Source organism: Bicyclus anynana, chromosome 18, assembly GCF_947172395.1.
Source record: "Bicyclus anynana chromosome 18, ilBicAnyn1.1, whole genome shotgun sequence".
In the NCBI taxonomy this organism is placed as follows: domain Eukaryota; kingdom Metazoa; phylum Arthropoda; class Insecta; order Lepidoptera; family Nymphalidae; genus Bicyclus; species Bicyclus anynana.
The window spans coordinates 4966239-4988144 of record NC_069100.1 but is presented as its reverse complement, the minus strand read 5'-3'; the positions used below and the strand labels follow the sequence as shown (position 1 = coordinate 4988144).

At 34.4% G+C, this 21906-nt stretch overlaps 2 protein-coding genes and 1 long non-coding RNA gene across 5 annotated transcripts; 2 read left to right on the top strand and 1 right to left on the bottom strand.

Annotated features, from left to right (window-relative positions):
* Positions 1 to 706: 706 nt before the first annotated feature.
* Positions 707 to 2902, top strand: LOC112049792 (uncharacterized). 2 transcript variants are annotated; one of them, XM_024087828.2, is made up of 2 exons: positions 707 to 842; positions 1640 to 2901. In XM_024087828.2, the coding sequence occupies exon 2, from the start codon at positions 1641 to 1643 to the stop codon at positions 2565 to 2567; it is 927 nt and encodes a 308-aa protein (XP_023943596.2). In that variant the 5' UTR covers positions 707 to 842; position 1640; the 3' UTR covers positions 2568 to 2901. The 2 variants fall into 2 exon arrangements, with proteins under 2 accessions (XP_023943596.2, XP_052743067.1); XM_052887107.1 differs by lacking the exon at positions 707 to 842 and having other exon boundaries at positions 1640 to 2902.
* A 667-nt stretch (positions 2903 to 3569) lies between these two features.
* LOC112049805 (prostamide/prostaglandin F synthase) lies at positions 3570 to 19171 on the bottom strand. Of its 2 annotated transcripts, none has more exons than XM_024087845.2 (7): positions 19004 to 19171; positions 16773 to 16868; positions 15239 to 15347; positions 9196 to 9324; positions 7536 to 7669; positions 6143 to 6214; positions 3570 to 5933 (listed from the first exon to the last, which is right to left on the bottom strand). In XM_024087845.2, exons 1-7 carry the CDS (start codon positions 19061 to 19063, stop codon positions 5916 to 5918), a joined length of 618 nt encoding a protein of 205 aa, XP_023943613.1. In that variant the 5' UTR covers positions 19064 to 19171; the 3' UTR covers positions 3570 to 5915. The 2 variants fall into 2 exon arrangements, with proteins under 2 accessions (XP_023943613.1, XP_023943614.1); XM_024087846.2 differs by having other exon boundaries at positions 3570 to 5929.
* A 263-nt stretch (positions 19172 to 19434) lies between these two features.
* LOC128198982 (uncharacterized) lies at positions 19435 to 21683 on the top strand. Its single transcript, XR_008251679.1, has 2 exons — positions 19435 to 20081; positions 20859 to 21683. It is a non-coding gene; the product is annotated as an uncharacterized LOC128198982 (long non-coding RNA).
* The last annotated feature ends 223 nt before the right edge of the window (positions 21684 to 21906 follow it).

Sequence of the window (21906 nt, the reverse complement as noted above, 5' to 3'; positions counted from 1 at the left end):
GTTTAACAAATAAATTGAAAATGAGGATATCGATCGCTAGTCATTTCACACCTAATCTATACTTTAATATAATAAAGCTGAAGAGTTTATTTGTTTGTTTGATTGAACGCGCTAATCTCAGGAACTACCCCTCCAATTTGAAAAATTATTTCAGTGTTAGATAGCCCAATTATCGAGGAAGGCAATATTTTATCCCCGTATTCCTACGGGAACGGGAACCACGTGGGTTAAACCGCGCGGCGTCTACTAGTAATAATTATAATTAACTTCTAAAATTAACGAAAATTAAGCAATACCACTGCGCCACTGTTGCGGTAGATAGATCGATGTAAAGAATAAAGACAAAAAAAATCCGAGTTTTTGAAAACCTGTTACCTTTACCAACTATCGCAAAAATGGATCCTATGGGAACTATCAAAGGCGTCTTTTGAGAAACTTCACCTTTTTTGAAGACGGTTAACAATGAGACGGTAAGGAGTGGAACATACGAGAAATAGACCAAGAGTTCAAGTTAGTTCTAGAACCCTAAAATACAAAAACAAAATTATAATTACAAGTAAAACCCGTATTATCACATAGTAAACGATAACTTCTACACAAGGCTAGCAGGTCAAGTTCTACGTAAATGTTTACAACAAAATTATATTTATCGAACTCGGTACAATAACTTACTTTGTTTTGTCAGATATTCTTTGAACTGTACAGTATTAACAAGTGAGGTATTTACTTTGAAAGTGTTTTTTGAGTAGTGATTTTTACGTGTTTAATGGAAAACGTGATTAATTCAGTAATCTTTGCGTAGTGTATTAACAAAATATTTATGTAATTAACGCAAAATTTATGTAAGTACTACAGGCAGACTTTCTTATACATATTGGTAGTATTTTTAACCGACTTCAAAAAGGAGGAGGTTCTCAATATATTAATAAAATATGAAGGCGGTGCTTAGCCGGTGTTGTCTTAATTTAAGCCATTTCTGACAGGACCACATGAAACAACACTGTCTGCAAAATCTAAATCTATAAGATATTCTCACATGGCTTGAATTAATACATCACCGGCTTAGCACCGCCTTCATACTGATCAGCAGGTAGAACATATTATGATGTTATTTTTCACTTTTTAGTTTAGTGGGTACGTTTTTAGGTTTTGAAGTCGGTTGTATTTTTTTTATTAAAATTTTTTTAGGATTATAATTTCGGTAACTTTAGTCTTCCTGTCGGACTTAAATACATAGATAGATAGGTACCTACATCTTTATTAGCTCTAATTTACCTCTATTTTTTAAATTTAAAAGCTACGCAATTACAACTTTATTTATCGATGCTTATAAATGGCACCCGTTTTTTAGGGTTCCGGGCCCAAAGGATAAAACGGGATCCTATTACGAAGACTCAGATCTCCGTTAGTCCTTCCGTGATGGTTCGATAGTTGAAATTTTCACACGATTGTATAGTACGGAACCCTTAGTGCGCTAGTTCGGTTTTCATTGATTCTCTACTCCTATTGGTCGTAGTTTTTCAATACGAACCATTACTTCCTGATATTAGAGCATTCAACAAAACAAGCAAACAAACCTTTAAAAAAAATATATATAATTAGGATAAACGTATCTAATGATAACTTTTTACTATTACAGAATGTGGAAGTTGCTACTATTATTAATATATGCCATCATCCCAACACAAGCGAAGCGATTGTCTTGCTATGCGTGCATAAACTTAGTGTGTTACAGTCCACACGACAGAATATTCATAGATCAAAAGCTATCTGGACAGCTAGCAGTAGACAGAAACGCGAACATAATATATTACCACTATCAAGACAACGGTAAAGATTTCACCAAAGCCTTCGACTTGACTAAAGCCACCTCGACTGTCATCCCATTAAACTTTACATTTGCACACGCAGTCGACCAATCTACTGGAGATCTGTATCTATCTGGAGAAAAAGGCATATATAAATACAATCCGAAAGACAATAACACAGAACTATACGCACTGAAAGATAGAACAATATGGCACATGCAGTTTGAAGATAAACTTTATTACACCGAATTCAAGCACAAAGGCCTTTTTAGTATTAATAATAAGAAAACAAAAGAAATAACACAATTAAGCGACTATCAAATAGACGATTTCATAATTGACAAACATGATGACATATATTTTATGAGGAGATCAGCACTTTACGTATTTAGAAATGGAACTAAGAAACCGGAGCTTTTCCAAGATGAAATATATTTTTTGACTACAGACAAAAATGGAGAGGCCTATTTTATACAACCGTATACCAGAGGCATTTATAAAATTAACTATAGGACGAATAGAATGATTGAAGTTGGCGCTTTTAAAAGAGGTTTGGCGTTCAAAGTTGTGTTTGACAGCGACAACCATATAGTATTCTATGAATCTACTAATAAAATACTATATTTTTTGTCTCCTGTACTAAGTAAATGTACTGTAACTACTAGAGGTGTTGGCAGGTATCTTAGAAAAGTTGTTGTAAGTCGATCAACTAGAAATAATGGAAAAAATCGTCGTACACACAAATCTAATTCGTTATGATTAGCAATAGAAGTAGGTGTAGGTGCTTATTAATATCAATGTGTAACTTTACTAAATATTTTCGATAAATAACTCTTTTTCTATCTTCGAGAATTCGTATGTAAAGTAACATCTAAAAAAATTGGAACTACCCAATTCCAACACCTGGAATTTCAATTACAGTTTTATAGCAACAAATACGCTTCGCTGCGCCAATATATGCCGGCCCTAATACTTTAATTCTCCTTTAATAATTTAAAATATTATTAAAAAAAAATTAATAAAAAAAATTCAACCGACTTCCAACTCAAAAATTAACCTAAACTAAAAAGCAAAAAATAACATCTTACCTATGTGCTACCTTCTGATCAGTTTGAAGGCGGTGCCAAGCCAGTGATGTATTAATTCAAGCCGTTCAAATTACACAATTTCTGTGGTTCTTTCAGAAACGGCTTTAATTAAAACATAACACTGGATTGGCACCGCCTTCAAAGTGATCAGAAGGTAGCACATAGGTAAGATGTTATTTTTTGCTTTTTAGTTTAGGTTAATTTTTGAGTTGGAAGTCGGTTGAATTTTTTTTATTAAATTTTTTATTCATTTAAATTTATTTATTTTATTTAAATTTTTAATTAAAAAAAAAAACATACATACAGCCGAACGTAGAACCTCCTCCTTTTTGGAAGTCGGTTAAAAATATATATTATTATTGTAATGAGCAGTTACGTACAATGAAAAGAACTTGTTTAAATAAATAAATAAATATATTCAAACATACAGTATACAATATTAACAATGATAAAATAATAGTAATAACATAATATTATTATATTTTTATTACAATTTTTACTAAATAATTATATGTCTTTTTATTTTTTCCTTTATACAATTTTTAACCTACAATAGTACCCTAGTAGTTTATTACAATTTTTTTTGGTGGTTTAAGGTTTTATCTTAGACAAGTTAGGTATATAAAATTAGTATTAGAATACAAAACAAGATTTGGTTAAATTTAAGTTACTCATTATAGTTTTTTTTTTCAATTAAAATGTACATCTCAATGATCGCATGGTCCTTCATACTTGTTATGCTGATCGGCATCAATTTTAATACAAAGATATATTGGTTTTAGTTTATTAAAATAATCAGTCAATAGTATAATAAGCATCGTCAGAGGAAAGTCAGTAATAACAAATAAAAAGTAAAAATATGTTTAAATTTTAATTACGTATGAAAATACACATGCCTCAATTAACGAATTTAATTAAACAACGCAATGCAGTAAAATATGCTGATCAGCATAAAATGATATTTTAAATACAAAGATTACGGTATTTTTTGTTCTTTTTTTTAGTAATAGTCATATCTTTAAATATGACAAATATTCCCACTCAAATATGCCCTCCAATTCGGATTTTAATAGGAGTGTCCAATAGTCCAGCGGGGATCGAACCCACGACCTTCCGACGTGAGTCTGGCCTCTTTAGTATAGCAATTGAGGCTTCTTATTAATTTCCCGCTAATTTTTTAATTAATCAGTCTAATACATTAGTATCCAATGTCAAGTTAAATATAATTACCCGTAGTATAGAGATAAAGTAAAATGATTTTTTGGCACCGTATGATTTGGTTCAAGTCAAGATTTAAATACAGTTAATTTTTAATTACTTAAGAAATTACATGTCTAGCCGATTGCAGCTTAGTGTCGCCGCACACGGGCCACAGGCGACAGCCACAAACGCAGCCACAAGAAGCAAGAAAGGACCACAAAAGTAGCTGAAGCACGCGACAGCCACTTGTGGTCGGTGGTCGACACTTGTGGTCGGTGGGTGCTACTTTTTTAACAGTATCATAATGGACTCAAACGAAGGTTTAATGGGGATGATGAGGTTTGAATGTATTGATTTTTATGATACATTCGGGTAAATAAGGTCAATGTATAGATAAAAAGCAAAGATTGTCTGGATATTTGCAAAATAAATAAGATTTTAAAATTTCAAAATTTCAAAATATTATTTTTTTTTATCGTATTTAAAATTTTAGCTTCCTTACATTAAATGTGACATTTTTCAATACATGAACTATAAACATAAACGCACAAATATCAAAGATATTAGTAATTTTGTTTGAACGCCCATACAAATCTAACGATCAGCGTGTCAACGACGTCACTAATTCGTGCCATTTTGTATGGAGCTTTTTTCAGGGATCCTCGGCAACGCCGCAAATCTGACCCTTTAAATCCCTGTAGCTCCGAAAGTAATGATCGCAGATACCCTGTTACTTTTACAAAATTGCTTCACTAATAACATACTCTTAATTTATATACAATTTAAAAAACTGTCATCATCCCTATTTTGCGCTGCCTTTGATAAGAAAACGTCGTCGTAGAAGATGAATCCGTAGTTATTGGATACATCCAATTTTAATAGAGAGGGATGCGGAATCGTGACAGTCGTGTGTGGCGACGTTTAGTGGGCGGTGCGGGCCTAAAGAAGCGAGCAGCGACGATTGTAGCGAGTGGCGGCCACCGGCGTCACCCGTGTGCGGCGAGTCCATATTTGTTATATAATTAAATTATATAGTATTGTATATAGGGTGTTCCGTAATTAATTTGAAGAAAAAGGTTTGAATTTGCACACTTGTGAATTTTGTTTCTTGTATTGAAAATTCAGCACCTGTCATAATTTTTTACCAGCCACATTGTAACTACAAATAATAGACACAAGTTTTATACCAATTTATAAACCTCGATAAGTGTACAAGTTTTTAACATAATAGTACACTTCAGCTCTTTACATTCTTTTTACAAGACAATTTTTTTAAATCGGATCATCTTAATGAACGAAAAATAATTATTGCAATCAAAGCTTCTTCTGCAAAACAAATAAAACATTATTTATAAAAGTAGTACTACCTAAATATAAACCTAAATTACCAATGTACTCTACATTGGTAATTTAATCCGCAATGTTTAACAAAAATCAGATTTTTAAAAATCTTAATTACAATAGCTACAGCATTGAAAAAACTGCATCAACAAAAAAAATTTTAAAAAATCCGAAAAAAAATATAACTTGGTCAGCCTAGGGATTTTTGGAAAACTATTCAAATTAGTTTTAGATGATTAGATGGTGTATCTACCATTTGCGTATTATACATTAATTACGAGACACCCTGTATAATTAAAGTTACACACACAAAAGCGTTAGTGCTGCCAATATCCAACAACAAATAGTCTTCCGGGAATACAAGACCATTCATAATTACAAGACTTATAGCTACACCCTGCTTTGCTTACATCGTCTCTCGGCCCATATTTGGTGGATAGGGGTGAGAGGACACTGTCTCAGGTTCATAATCCAAGGCTTAGGACGTCGCTTCTGTCTGGAAAAAGTTAAAATTTTCATACCTTTATTAATAATTCTAACTACTGACATCAAATAAGTTATCCTTAATCTTTTAGATATATACTGATGTTTTGCTTATATTGTTAGGATCTGTATCACTATTTTCCAACATTTTCATTATATAGAACAGTCTATTGTTGATGAATTTAAAAAAAAAACATTTTTTTTTTTAGTAAGTATACTCACATTGCACTCCAACTCTTCGCGTTTCTTATTCGCCATTGTTTCCGCTTTGTATTCATTTTCCAAGTCGAATAACTGGAATTAAAAAAAAAACTTTCAGCTTTAGATATTATATTAATATATCAGGCTATTAAATAGTGAGATTTCCTTTCTTTCAAAAAGTCCTCAGCCCGGAGTTGGAAAGTTGGTGGTGTTACCAATTTAAGTTAAGTTTTTACACTTGCTAACACAACTTCACATTGTAGACAATATTTAGGTATTATGTATTTAAATAACATTCGTTGTTTATTAAGCGACTAAATGAATTTAAGACAATGAAGCACATTTGTCCGCTCAGTTTTAATGCGCTAGTACCCTATCCATAGTTTAAAATATCATTGTATGTTGAGCCGTAATAGCCCAGTGGATATGACCTCTGCCTTCACCCTAGGGATTTTTTCAAAACTATTTATATTAGTTCTACTTATTTAAAAGATGTTTTTTTCATTAGCCCTTGACTACATGCTCACCCTGATAGTAACTGACAATGCAATCAACATGGAAGCTGGCTAACTTGTTAGGAGTATGATGAAAATCCACACCCCTTTCGGTTAATGGTACAACCCTGTGCCTCTAATAGCACGATAAAGCCATCTGTCTTAATCAATATCATTAACAAGTGATCATTAACAAGTGCACGCCACTGCATCTGATAGTGATCGTTACAATAATCAAACATTATCACTTCCCGCTAACTCCAACTGAGACAGCGTGGTGGGTCTAAGCTCCATAAGGAGGGTGTTGTTTAATCGTTACGGAGCACCCAGTAATACAGGTCTCCACCAAGAACAGGAGCCCTTGCAATTTGGATGTTTAGTTAATGAATAAACTTTTTTTTTTTTATTCTTTACAAGTTAGACCTTGACTACAATCTCACCCGGTGGTAAGTGATGACACAGTCTAAGATGGAAGCGGGCTAACTTGTTAGGAGGAGGATGAAAATCCACACACCTTTCTGTTTCTACACGACATCGTACCGGACCGCTAAATCGCAAGGCGGTACATCTTTGCCGGTAGGGTACTAACTAGCGACGGCCGAAGCATCCCACCAGCTAGACCTGGACCAATTAAGAAAATCTCAATCGCCCCAGCCGGGGATCAACCCCAGGACCTCCGTTTTGTAAATCCACTGCGCCACGGATGCCGCCACTTTTTTTTCTTCTTTTTATGATGAATTTTAGCCAGATATTTAGGTACGGATATCGATAGATATAAACCCCGCCCCAAACCCCAAACTAATGTCCCATGTTTACGCTTATTTATGTGAGCGGGATCGACCCCAAAAAAGTCTGTTTGATTGTCCGAAGCGTGGAACTATCAAAGCTAAATAATTTGTTTGTCGAATGTCATTACTGACCTGCAGAATGTCCTTATTAGGCAAATGATCGCTTGGCCCAGTCTGGGTAAAATGGCGGATCAATCTCCCCCCCTTCCCCACCAACAGCGCGCCTCCTGTTTGCACCCAGTCTCCTTTCAAATCCCCGCCTAGGCCTAAAGTATAACAAAAAAATAACCAACCTTATTTTATCTGTGAAATGTGTGCAGCTTTCAATTAGAGTAGATTCAAAAAAGCTTGAACTCAGGGCCGGAAGTCCAATAAAAAAATAAACTACAACTACTACGAACGTTGATGTTAGCCGTTATTTTAATTTAGGAACGAGATTTAAAAAATATTCTTCGTTTAAAATCAGCCGGGTCATTTTAATTTCAAAAGTGGAACACAATTAAAAACTACTTTTCCTTTCAAAGCCGCCGGATGTTAAACATTTCGTTAAAAGTTTGCGTACCTAAATTAAAAATATAAATAATAATGTTCGATCGAAAACAGTCGTTTATAAGTTAATCGTAAAAAGTTAAAGTTTAGGAACTTCATTCATTATTAATCTCAAATACGTACGCACAATAAGAGATCTGGAACTCCATTTTGTGGATGAAATCCTAAATAACGGTCTGTTTATTTTTAGAAACTGATATTTGTATGAGTATGAAGGTATGAGAGAAAAAAAAAAGTTATATCTATGCCATTGAAAGAACATTTGATTTGCTTGTCATTGCTTCACAAAAATAAACAAACCATTGAAGTTTAAAAGGAAGCAATGCTGATTTGTCATAAATAAACCTTGCATAATTCCATATTAGGCAATCGATCAGCGGGTATTTCTTGTCGGTAATGCAGTAACAATTTGCCGTACTGTTTTATCACGAGCGCTCCGCCATTTTGTAAACCGTCGCCAGTGAAATCGCTGTATAGACCTGTGTTATTTTAAGATTCTTAAGGATAGGCATTAGGGTCCTTAAGGATAGGATTTAAGGATTCTTAAGGATCAGGCATTAGGGTTCTTAAAGATAGGATTTTAGAATTATCAAGTATCGGGTAGAAGGGTTCTTAAGGATATCTATGATTTTAAAATTCTTCAGGATCGTGTAACAGATACAGTCTTAGGATTCTTAAGGGTCTTAGGTCTACTAGGGTTCTTTAGCATAGGATTATAGGATTATTAAGAATATGATTGTTGTAAGAAAACCAAACATATTTTTTTATTTAACGACCATTTGTTTGCCCTTATTCACCTGATTTTAAGTGATGATTGTGAAGTTGACACCAGACAGGACTAAGCTAATTTTGAAGATGTAAAATCCTAAACTAATCTTGGCTTACATTATTTTTTTAAAACACTCACTCAAATCTCAACACATTAAACTTTTCTAGTGGAATATCATTTCAAATTTCAGACAAATCGGTTCAAAAGCTGCGCCGTGAAGGAGTCACAAATCTACACCAAAGACAGCTATTAATAACCACTTCGGACGCATCGCATTATACGGATTTTAGTATTCTTTGTACAAAAAGTCATACAAGTGCGTCCACTGACCCGTAAAATTAAAAATCCTTTTGATGCGATGCGTCCATTATGTACGATGCGGCTAAGTGGACGCCTACGTTTGAGCAGCCTTTTTTTAAAGGTTCATTATTTGTTCAAGCAGTGTCTAGATATACGCAAGTCCTTGAAACATACCTAAGCTTTTCCCTTTGACAATGGCTTCCCGGGACTGCTTCCAGAACAGCGAAGTGATGATGGAGACGACGTTGAACCTCTTGAAACCCAACGTTTGATATATCGACCGGTCCTCAACGTAGTAGAGATCTGAAAGGAGAATGGCGAGGTTGCATGTATTTTGGGACTAGCAGATAGAAGTAGCGTACGTAATGGAAACCCATTAATAGTTGTTAATCGTTCACATCTCTTGTTGTATAATGCTTTATGGGTTACTTGGGATAAGCGGGGAGAGTGACTTGAGTGGAAAAGGGGAGTGTTTGATATCAGTTAAAGAGTCCTTTAACCCTACACACATCGTTCACAAGTGTGTGACTCCACTCAAGGTCATTCTCTGCCATTGTAGGGTCTTATTTTGGTTACAGTTTAATTTGTTAATTAAGTTGTCTTGACAAGTGTTGTGAATCACAACCTTTGTTCGACATTCGTTTTCTTATATTTGTAATCACTTTTGAGTCCTATAATACACGTGTCTCAAACGGTGAACGAGATACATCGCGAGGAAACCTGCAAAAGGAAAGCTGACAATTTTCTTAATTCTCTAGGTGTGTGAAGTCTGCCAATCCAGACATCTGCCCAATCTGGCCCAATGCCAGTGTTGTGGACTATTAGCCTAACCCCTCTGATTCAGAGAGAAGACTAGTGCTCAACATTGAGCCGAATATGGGTTGTCAATGATGATGATGATGTTGAGGTTAGCTATAATTGTAGGTATAGGTAGTTTTACCTACCGAATACAAATATACCTATATTTGATTTGATATTTTATACCTAATTATTTTAATGATTTCGTCCGTGTTTTTGCGCGTGTTTATTGTTTGAAGGCACTGATGAATTTTGAAACTTTTTGGTTTTTACGGAGTTAATTATTATGAATGATACTTTTTCTCATTCCGTTGTTGTTTGTTGAGAAAATGAAAACAATGAGATACCTAACAAATTTTAGAATTTTTTAACCGACTTCCAAAAAGGAGGAGGTTCTACGTACGGCTGTATGTATGTTTTTTTTTTTTTTTTTTTTTTATGTATGTCCAGCGATAATTTCGTCAATTATGGACCGATTTTGAAAATTCTTTTTTTGTTTTGAAGGGTTTACTTCCAGGGTGGTCCCATTTTTTTCATGCCAGGATCTGATGATGGCATCTTGGAGAAATTGAGGGGAACTTTCGAAAGTTGTAGGGACGGCTAGTGCGTTTGTTAGTGTTTCCATAAGATATTTTAAACCACTACAATTTTATGAAGGTTTGGAGTTGGTCTGATGATGGAGCCGAAACACAGACGATGGAACTCGTCAACGATTTACAGCAGTCACCTTTTGTTTGGGCTTGATTAATTGGTATTGATGAGTACTTTCCACCTATATGGGTTGTGACTGTATTAAGGGTCTGGTGATGAAGACGAAGCACAGTGAAGAGAACTCCTCGACGGCTCACAGTAGCTACCTTGTGTTTGGACTTGATAATTTTGTATTGATAAGAACTTTCCACTTAGATAGGTTGTAACTGTACACACGCAGCAGGTGTGCTAACACTAAAAATAAAAAAATAAAAATTTTTTTTAAACACGTTTTAAACACGTTTTAACTACAAAATTTATGTGGTTCTTTCAGAAACAGCTTTAATTAAAACACGACACTGGCTTGGCACCGCCTTCAAACTGATCAGAAGGTAGCACATAGGTAGGATGTTATTTTTTGCTTTTTAGTTAAAGTTATTTTTTGACTTGGAAGTCGGTTGAATTTTTTTTATTAAAATTTTTTTTCAAATTTAAACTATGTGAGTTTTATTCATATTAATTGATTATGAAACACGGCTAAAATTCACGTGATATTAGGTCGGAGTATGCCCGACCGTCTGGTTTTTTAACAAATATATTTAATGTTGATGTTAAAATCGTCTCTAACAGAAAGATGACAGACAGACAGACATGGAAAAAATGGGACGACCCTGGAAGTAAACGCTTCTAAACAAAAAAAATCGGTCCATAAATGACGGAAATATCGCTGGACATACAAAAAAAAACATACATACAGCCGAACGTAGAACCTCCTCCTTTTTGGAAGTTGGATAAAAACACCGCAAGGTACGCTACGACAGATATCTGAACTATGCCGGCCAGTATTTATATTTTTCTTACCAAGAAGTTTTTGTTTGTTTGTTTGATTGAACGCGATAATTTCAGGATCTACAGGTCCGATTTGAATAATTCTTTCAGTGTTAGATAGCCCATTTATCGAGGAAGGCTATATTAGGAAGGATATATTATCCCCATATTCCTACGTGAACGGGAACCACGCGTGTGAAACCGCGTGACGTCAGCTAGTGTACCTATATAATTGTCACTACACTCTTAATACAAAGACGCCACAATGCCACCTTTACACACGTCAAGCATGTTTAGAAATACATACATACAGCCGAACATGTTATATATGTTCAGCTGTATGTTTTTGAAAAAAAAAATCATAATTTTGTTTGCTATACATTCATATCATATATATTTTTTGAAATAGATAACTAAAAATCACAGAACAGACATCGCTAAAAGTCAACGCTTTAAAATAGTAGAATAGATATATATGTCACGTCTAGTTAAAGTCGTCGTCGTCGTTATCCCATATACGGCTCACTGCTGAGCCCGAGTCTCAGAATGAGAGGGGTTAGGCCAATAGTCCACCACGCTGGCCCAATGCGGATTGACAGACTTCACACACGCAGAGAATTAAGAAATTCTCTGGCGTGCAGGTTTCCTCACGATGTTTTTCCGTCACCGTTTGAGACACGTGATATTTAATTTCTAAAAATGCACACAACTGAAAAGTTGGAGGTGCATGCCCCGGACCGGATTCGAACCCACACCCTCCGGAATTGGAGGCAGAGGTCATATCCACTTTGCTATCACGGCTAGTTAAAGTACACATGGGTAATAAGTACCTACAATGCGCCTACCTAATCGTTTCTTATTCATTTTAACCACAAGGTACATTTTTACTCGTAGATATCTACTGAATTTTAATTATTCCAAACATCAATACATTACTGTAGATTAGAGTTTGCTCATTAAATTAAAAATATTCACAGTTTGGAATTAGAACTCTAGAGTTTAAAACATCTCACTGGCTGTGATTGCAGTTAGATAGAATGTAATGGAACACGCAAGCGTGTAATTCAATTGAGATAATAACATTGTTTTTTTTTTTAATAACCATCATTATGTCTATTAATACCAATGACTCGTGACCTTGAGGTGAATTGGAGGACAACATTTTTTTTAATCCCTACAATAACTTAACATAGTACCTACAAAACAAAGTCGTTTGTACGCTTGGATTTTTTAAACTACGCAACGGATTTCAATGTAGTTTTCCACAATAGATAGATCTCAGACGAATTTTATAAGGACCTGCCTCACTGTCTCCGCTGACAAAGTAAAAGATCAATGATCTAACGCGTTTATAAAAACTGTTTCTATAGAATCGATGTTTCATTGTTGTAATCGTTTTCGTCGTGTAATGAGATTTCTAAAAATGCCTGTTTGACTAGTTGAATGGCATACAAAACGGTCAAGAACTTCTAGTTTACTAAAAGATGAAGTTACGTTTCATTAGTAAGTATTTCTAACTTAATTAAAATTTATAATAAAAACAAGTATAATAAAATTAAGTAATCGAATATTCGGCGAACCAAATTTATAATTGTACGAATATATTTATTGGTGCTAAATAATTTCGATGTATGACTTTACTTCGTCCTCCTCGAAAAACGACGATATTTCTTTGGTGACAAGTCCATGATATTTAATCTGAGAGGAAATTCCGTCATACCGGAAGGGCAATCTAGTAAACTGCATTGCAGTTTACTAGATTGCCCAAGATACCTACATTCACCATTTGCCTCATAATACCCACCACCATCATTGTCATTAAAACTATTTGCAAATAAATACACAGATCGATTGATTCGAGATTTATATGTAGGTAGTTATAGTATAAAGTGTATAGTGGTTCAGGGGTTTACACGGACGAAATCGCGGTCTTCCGCTAGTACCTATGAAAACCATTTTTATATTATTTTTACGTGCTTACAAAATCACAGCAAAAAGTAATCCGAATTTAGCTACTCCACTGAGCCCACACATGCACAATTTTGTGTTTACTTACATTATATATTTCATCATTATCATCATTATTATCAACTCGTATGCAGCTCACTGCTGAGCTCGAGTCTTCTCTCAGAATGAGAAGGGTTAGGCCAATAGTCCACCACGCTGGCCCAATGCGAATTGGCAGACTTCACACACGCAGACAAATAAGAACATTCTCTGGTATGCAGGTTTCCTCACGATGTTTTTCCTTCACCGTTTGAGACACGTGTTATTTAATTTCTTAAAATGCACATAACTGAATTCCGGATAACGGATTCGAAACCTCGCCCTCCGGAATCGGAGGCAGAGGTCATATCCACTGGGCTATCACTGCTCTTAATTATATATTTGGTGGACAATATTTAGATATTATTTCTTTATGTAACTTTCGTTGTTTACTATGAAATACTATGAAACTAAATGAACGCCTCAGCTTCGACGCGCTAAGGACATATCTGATAGTATAAAATCTTTGGCAAAAACTGTAAATGAAACATGAGCTAAGAAACAAAAATCGGTTCAGTAGTTTCTGAAAAAACAAACATGGGAAGAATGCAGCACCTTTTTTAAAGTCAATTAAAAATATGATATTGGTGCTCACCGTCTTACAAGATTTGGCGAAACAAATTACGAAATTACGAGTCTAATTAAGTATATGCCGCCATTTTGGTTTTTTTATTTGCGTACGTTTTTTGAAGCAGACAAACAAAAAATGGCCAGTGGGTACTTAATATTGTAGGTAGCCCAATGTTTTTTGACTTTTTTGTCTTAACGTGTCACCTTACTGATTTGTAAGGTCACACGACATGTCAATTATGCCAGCATCCATACAAAAATTTTAAACCTCTATAAAGTATTATTGTTGATGAAACAAAATACATGTGAGATATTTCTTATTAACTAAACCTTTAGGTACATTTATACCTTGTTGTAACAAAATATTCACAACAAAAAAGGAAAAGATTGAGGAATATTCAATCGTGTTCCGGCTAGAGGCAAGAGATCAACTAAATAAATATATCAATTAATAATAACTAAGTAATTATTTCATCATCATCATTATCAGCCGATGCCATTCACTGCTGGACATAGGTCTCTTGCATGGACTTCCAAGCACAACGATCTCAAACCGCCAGCATCCAGCGGCTGCCAGCAACCCGCTTGATGTCCTCAGTCCACCTAGTAGGGGGTCGACCAACACTGCGCTTTCCGGTGCGGGGTCGCCATTCCAGCACCTTGGGACCCCAACGTCCATCGGCTATTCGAACTATGTGGCCTGCCCATTGCCATTTCAGCTTCGCGACTCGCTAATAATCTATGTCAGTGACTTTGGATCTCTTCATTCTTGAGGAACTCCAAGGAACGGCTCGCTCCATCGCCTGCTGAGTGACTTTGAGCCTTCTAATAAGGCCCATAGTTAGCGACCAAGTCTCGATCCGTAGGTCCTCACTGGCAACAAGCACTGTTCGCAGAAGAAGTACGTTCATACTTATAGCTTGGCTACTTCATTCGTAACACTCCCGATGGTCCGCGCGGGCCGGGGGGCGTGTAGCGATGAATGAAAACCCACGACTAAAGCACCTCACTTCCCCACACGCACGATTTCACATCCGCGCAGTTTTTCCCCCCGTCGCCCGCATATCATGGGAGTGTCATCAACGAAATTGCCAGACTATAATTATGCTGTTATATGTTATATATTAAGTTATATGTTATATATTAAACTTGAATACAATTAGACTTAGCAGATAGTTAAATCTTCTAGTATCTTGACTAGACAGTTTAATTGTAGGTAGTTAAATCATCCAGTAACTAGAGAACTGACACACTGCAAATGTAGAGATAATCTATAGAAACTTACCTCCATCAAAATATTTTCCGTCAACGAATTCCTTCGAGCCGGTACCTTCAAGGCCAATCCCGACCAATCGTATGTTGTTCTTCCTGAGAATGGGTGTTATTTCACCTAACTGGAAAAAAAAAGAAAAGTTTGGATAGAAGCAGGCGTTACTTTGCGGAAGTTCATCATGATTATATAATGATTTATTTATTTTGCTACCATCCGCGAAAATTCGGCGAACCCAACGTGCAATTGCATGTTGTAGAGTCAACATCTCCTGAGGATGCTCCGGTTTCGGGGTGAAACGTACGTAGAGAGTATTTTGTCGGACCTGGGTGACGTTGTCGCATGGGTTCGCCGAATTTTCGCGGATGGTAGCAAAATAAATAAATCATTATATAAAAGAAAAGTTGTCTTCAATGGATTAAAAACTTGCAAAAAAAGATGTATAAAGTGCACCATTTTCTATCATCATCATCATCATTAAACAACCCATATTCGGCTCATGTTGAGCACGAGTCTCCTCACAGGATGAGAGGGGTTATGCCTTAGTCCACCAATGCAGATTGGCAGACTTCACACACTTAGAGAATTAAGAAAATTCTCAGGTGTTTTCCTTCACCTTTTTAGATCTTAAAATGCACACAACTGAAAAGTTGCAGGTGCATGCCCCGGACCGGATTCGAACCTACGCCCTCCGAATCGAAAGCAGAGTTCATATCCACTGGGTTATCACAATCCACAACCAAATTTTTTGTTTAGATTTTGATTTAAACGTAATTATTTTAATGATTATTAACGTCGGGAATTGTTTTTGCGAAAACCTTAATTTGAGTTATTTTGAGTTTTAACACTTTTTGCTTTATGCTCCTAATCTTCACACAGACCTAATTATTAACTTTTTTCCATTCCTTTGTTACGTCAAATTAGAAATAATGACTGGTTTCTATGTGGTATCAATACTAGCAGTTTTTACTTGTATATAAAATAGGAATGAATTTTATAAAATGAATGAAGTGACTTTTATAAAATACAGTTTCAAAATTAAGTAAATCTTTCTACTGTATATGTATATTATAAAAATTAAACTTAAATGTAATTAAAAGTATATTATTAAATTAATTATTATTGTGCCACAACAAAACATTATTTAAAAAAAAATTTGGACTGTCTATATGTTTGTTGAAATAAACTGTCATCTGAGGTGCATAGGTACATACAACCAATGATGAGACAAAATTTCGTCCAATGGCGTCGTAGTTGTCCCTGTCCCATTTCTTTCGTACTAAATGCAATGAAAGAGATAGCAGTATTTCCAGTTGCACCACTATTGGTTGAATTTTGTCTATTTCTCTCTGGTTGGTTGCATGTTAGCGCCACTGAAAACTTTAATGAGGGTATGTGAAACCATAAGTTTAAGAAACCCTGCTCTAAATCAGTAACCTGCACTTCATAGATGCAAAAATGCCTACCCTCATTTCTCACTGTTTCTCATAGGAATTTTCCATATTGAACAACTCGTACGTATAATGCCTACCTTATAAGATAAGATTACCTCTTTGGCCCACAATCTGCAGAACATGCAGCCCCAACGGCGAAAGAATATAATCGCCACATTCTGTTCCTGCCAGAAACTCTTCAGTTCCACAGACTGAAACAAATACAGAAATAATGGCATTATTTTGTATTTAAATTTTTTTATTGACTACTAGCGGACGCCCGCGACTTCGTCCGCATGGAATTCAGTTTTTCACAAATTCTGCGGAAACCATGGATTTTTCCGGGATGAAAAGTAGCCCATGTGTTTTTCCAGAGTAAAATCTATTTCCATTCCAAATTTCAGCCAAATTGCTTCATCAGTAAAGGCGTTAAAGAATAACAAACATTCAAACAAACATACATACATACAAACTTTTGCGTTTATAATATTAGTAGGATTTAGAGACATTACTCCATTGTGTGACACAAAGAAAAACTCGAAAGTAAAGACTGAAAACTGAAAACGAAAATTAGCTATTATCAAAATTATAATATGCATTTAATAATGACAATTTATACTCATAATAGATAGTATATTAGAATAACTACTTTTTGGGAAAATCATGGACATACTAACATACATTTTTAAACCTGGAATTTTTTTTGCTTACATAAACCTTATCTATGTGATGAGTTAACAATTTTTACAATGCTGTAACATAACTGATCAATATTCAAGAGCCTTGATCTATGATAAAAAATTATCTGTTACTTTATCAGATATATGGATTACTCTATTTATTGAGCAATTGGTTAATAATAATTACTTTGCGTTATTAGAAAACAAAGTTCTAGAATTTATTTTTAATTATGTATGGATTACAATTTTATCTCTTCAATATTGATTGAGAAATATGTCATTGAAAATGACTATAATATTGATTAGGAATGTTATATTATGAACATCAAGATATTTTTACAATTGAGACACTTTTTTGACGACATGTGCATGGTTGGTTTACAAGATGGTGGTCCTAGGTTCGATTCCCAGCTTAGTGGATTGAGATTTTCTTAATTGGTCCAGGTCTGGCTAGTGGGAAACTTTGGCCGTGGCTAGTTACCACTATACCCACAAAGATGTACCTTTTTAGATTTCAGTTAAGGATTAACTTTTAAACAATATTTTAAAATATTTTTTATTTGCAACTTTGTACAGGTATGAAAAAAAAATCAATTGTTCAAACTGAAAATTCTTGGATCATTCAAGTTGGAAAAAAAATGCAATATGAAAGTCACATCACAACTAACTATTATTTTAACATATTAAATATCTAATTTTTAGAAGAAAGCAATTGTCTGTCCCTTGAATGATATTAACAAAAATATATTCGATCAGAAATGAGTAAGTAACAGAACAGAAAAAGCAATTTTTTTTAATTATTCAATGTTTATGTCTGTCTGTTTACACTAATGTCTGGATCTACTAAACAGATTTTCATGATTTTTTTACAGACATTTAGCATATACTAACTAATACTAATTTACTAATTAACTAATAAACCTGATTAATTTTAATTGTTGGTTTAATTAGCTGACGCGCACGGTTTCACCCGTGTGATTACCATTCCCGTAGGAATGTGAAGATAATATATAGCCTATATTATCTTCACATTCCTAAGGATATATATAATATAGCCTATATATTATATAGGCTATAATATAGCCTATAGAATTCATCGATAAATGGGCTAACTAATACTGAAAGAATTTTCAAATCAGACCAGTAGTTCCTGAAATTTGCGCGTTTAAACAAACTAATAAACTCTTCAGCTTTATAATACTAGTATAGATTAAATAGCCACAAGCATGTTGGGTAAGTATTTTATTTCAAATTTAAATTTCGTAATTTGGTTTATATGAGATTTCATAGGGAATTTCAAGATATTGTTATTTTTTTTTATTATTAAAACACATTTCCTAGAGTAAGTACTGAAGAAATGAATGCGCCCACTTTACTTAATTCCTATATAACTCAACAAATTCAAGCCAATACATAAAACGATATATATTATTGTATAAAACATATTTTAGTAATATCTAGCCCAGACTCTCTAATACATTTCAAGCTTCGTAGTTTTATAGGTCAATATAGTAGTAAATATTTCGCAAGCATATTTGCACAACAATACATTTTCATTTGTGAATTTTCAAACATAAAATACGAAACCTTGTTATCTACGAGTCGTTTTCTATTTACTTTTTTAAAATTTCTAATTAAATTGTTAAAAGAAAATTCACGATATTTACCTCTCCGCTCGGAATACTTTTAACTTTGTGTGAACCGATCGTAGACAAATCGACAGACATTTTTCACTTTATTATTAAATAAAATTCACAAGAAAATTAATAAGATAAATATTTTGAATTTTCAAACAACTGCGTGGAAAACAAGAATTTTCTATACTGAAAATTTTTGCAGTGACTGACATTGACAATGACAATTGACATTATATTGTCAAAATCAAAATAAAAGTCAAATCTTTGGAGTCAATCTTGGAATCAAATCATTGGTCAAACCTCAAACTTCAAAATGATGATACGTTTACATGCATGTGCCTGTGTTCGTGCTCGTTGAGTTTAATCACTACATAAAAATGTTGTTTTTAAATGCGAGCATGTAAACGTGTAAATCATAGATTAATATATGGTGTAAACGCACACTGTCCTATGGTCTTATGCCTAGTTCGGACCACTTTAGTACTTTGACTTTTTAGACTATTTGACTATTTATTAATGATCGAAGCTTTAATATTTTACTTGAGTACGAGTACGAAAGTTTTTGAGCCGGTAAATCCAAAAATAGGCTACTTGCCTCTTTTGTAAAAGTGTGTTTAAACTAAATTATGGAAGCAGTGTTACCAACTCTCTAACGGTGGAATTCATAGTCGTAGTAGGGGGCCCCTAAGGGGATTATTCAGCCGCTATGTGTCGAATTCAACCCCTACGCGTTTCATAGACAAAAGAAACCCTTCATTTGACAGGAGCTGGCGGCTGACTGCTGAATTACCGATATTTGTCAGCCAAACCATCCCCTGGCATTTTTTTTGTTGTTATTCGTGATTTATTTATTAGAAAGTGGACTTGGAAAGTGTTAAGACTGTGTATAAACAGCGAGTTATATCAGTATCCAAGATAAATATTCGCAATTGCGTAAATCCAGTTTAATACTATGGCGTTATGGAATGTACGAAAGATTCTCATATTAGGCATAATATGCCTCTGTTTGATGAAGAATGAACACAGAAGACCCAAGAGAGGAATACCAATACCGCTATTATTATGCATTCTAGCAGCACTTCGATTCTATGTAACGGGATGTTTCCAGGTACGTACCTTTGTTCATTATCAATAATCCCCGTATTCTTACGGAAATTCCTATTTCCGTAAGAATACGGGGATAAAATATAGCCTATAGAGCTCGGGGATAGTGTAGCTTCCCAACAGTGAAAGAATTTTTTTAATTGGTTCAGTAGTTCCAGAGCCTACATACCTACATACAAACAAACAAATCTTTCCTGTTTCTATTATTAATAAAGATAAATTAGGAGTAGATATAAAACCAATTAGCCCAGTGGGTATGACCTCTGCCTTTGATTATGAGGTTGTAGGTTCCCAACAGTGATAGAATCTTTCAAATCAATTCAGTAGTTCTAGATCCTATACAAAACAAACAAACAAATTTTTCCTGTTTATAATATTAGTATAGATAAATAAGGAGTAGGTCAAAATCCATATAGCCCAGTTGATATGACCTCTGCCTTCTATTTGGAGGGTGTAGGTTCAAATGCTGTCTGAAACATGCACCTCCAAATCATTTCAGTTATGTGCATTTTATGAATTTAAATGTATATCACATGTCTCATACGGTGAAGGAAAAACATTGTCTCTACATGTGTGAAGTCTGCCAATTTACTTTGGGCCAGAGTGGTGGACCTTATCCCTCTAATTCTGATAGGAGACTCATGCTTAACATACTCATGATGAAGAATTTAATTAGTTTGTTTGTAATCTAACCTATATAAATGTTAGGTATACCTATCTAGTTTTGATATAGGAAATATATAACCTACATAAATGTAACTAACATAATGTTTATTTTCAGACTGTATGTGCAGTCCATCAAGCATTCTATGAAATAACAGAAATGCCACAAATCAAGCTGTATTGATGGCAGACATAGGTATACATATAAACAACCCCGGAGGACCCTATACACAGATTTAAAGAAACCGGCTATCATGGCAGGGAATAGCAGTGATGAGCTCTGAGAATACTGTTTTACCAAGAATACTGAGAATACTTTGGTCCTTGAAAATCCGAGTTTTCAGATCACAGTAATTGGAAGACCCACATACCTTGAAAAGTCAGCAGCATTTAATATCGAGGTAGTAGGAGTGAGTGCAATGTATTGTAAGGTGGTCACTCACTCTGAAGTCCATAACAATAGAAAATATATACAAATCTTAATTGAATGAATGATGGAAAATAAAAATTTATTGATTCACATCTTTAATAAAGATTATTATTAAATGTTTACTTCTGCATTTTTCATTTAAGTCTGGCCCTATAAAAATATACAATAATAACAATAAGTTATATGTAAATTATGTATTTATTGTTGTTATTAATTAAACTTTGTATCAAAAGGATATAGGTTTGATTTTAGAATTGCAATAAGTACTGTGTGGTTCATTATTATCAGCCCATTACCGGGCCAAGCCTACCTCCTAAATATATAATATTATGTGATCTAGAGCTTTGTGAAATGCAATTTTACCACTAATCCTAATGATAAGCTACACTTATATTTATTTACTGCACTTACTATAAATTGTAAATAAATACAGCATAATAGTACCTACTTGTAATTATTTCAGGTAATTATAGGTGGTTTTGAGTAAAATAAACAAATTTCCTCTGACAATAATTTTTTTATTTCAAGTAGGATTCCACATTACAAAAGTATGAAATATCAAACTACTTATATAGTAAATAGTATGCTTGGGATTTCTCTGCATGATCGAATCACAAATGAGGAGATCCGCAGACAAACCAAAGTCACTGACATAGGTAGCACAGCGAGTCGTGAAGCTGAAGTGGCAATCGGCAGGCCACATAGTTCGAAGAGCCGATGAAATCGCAGCGTTGGT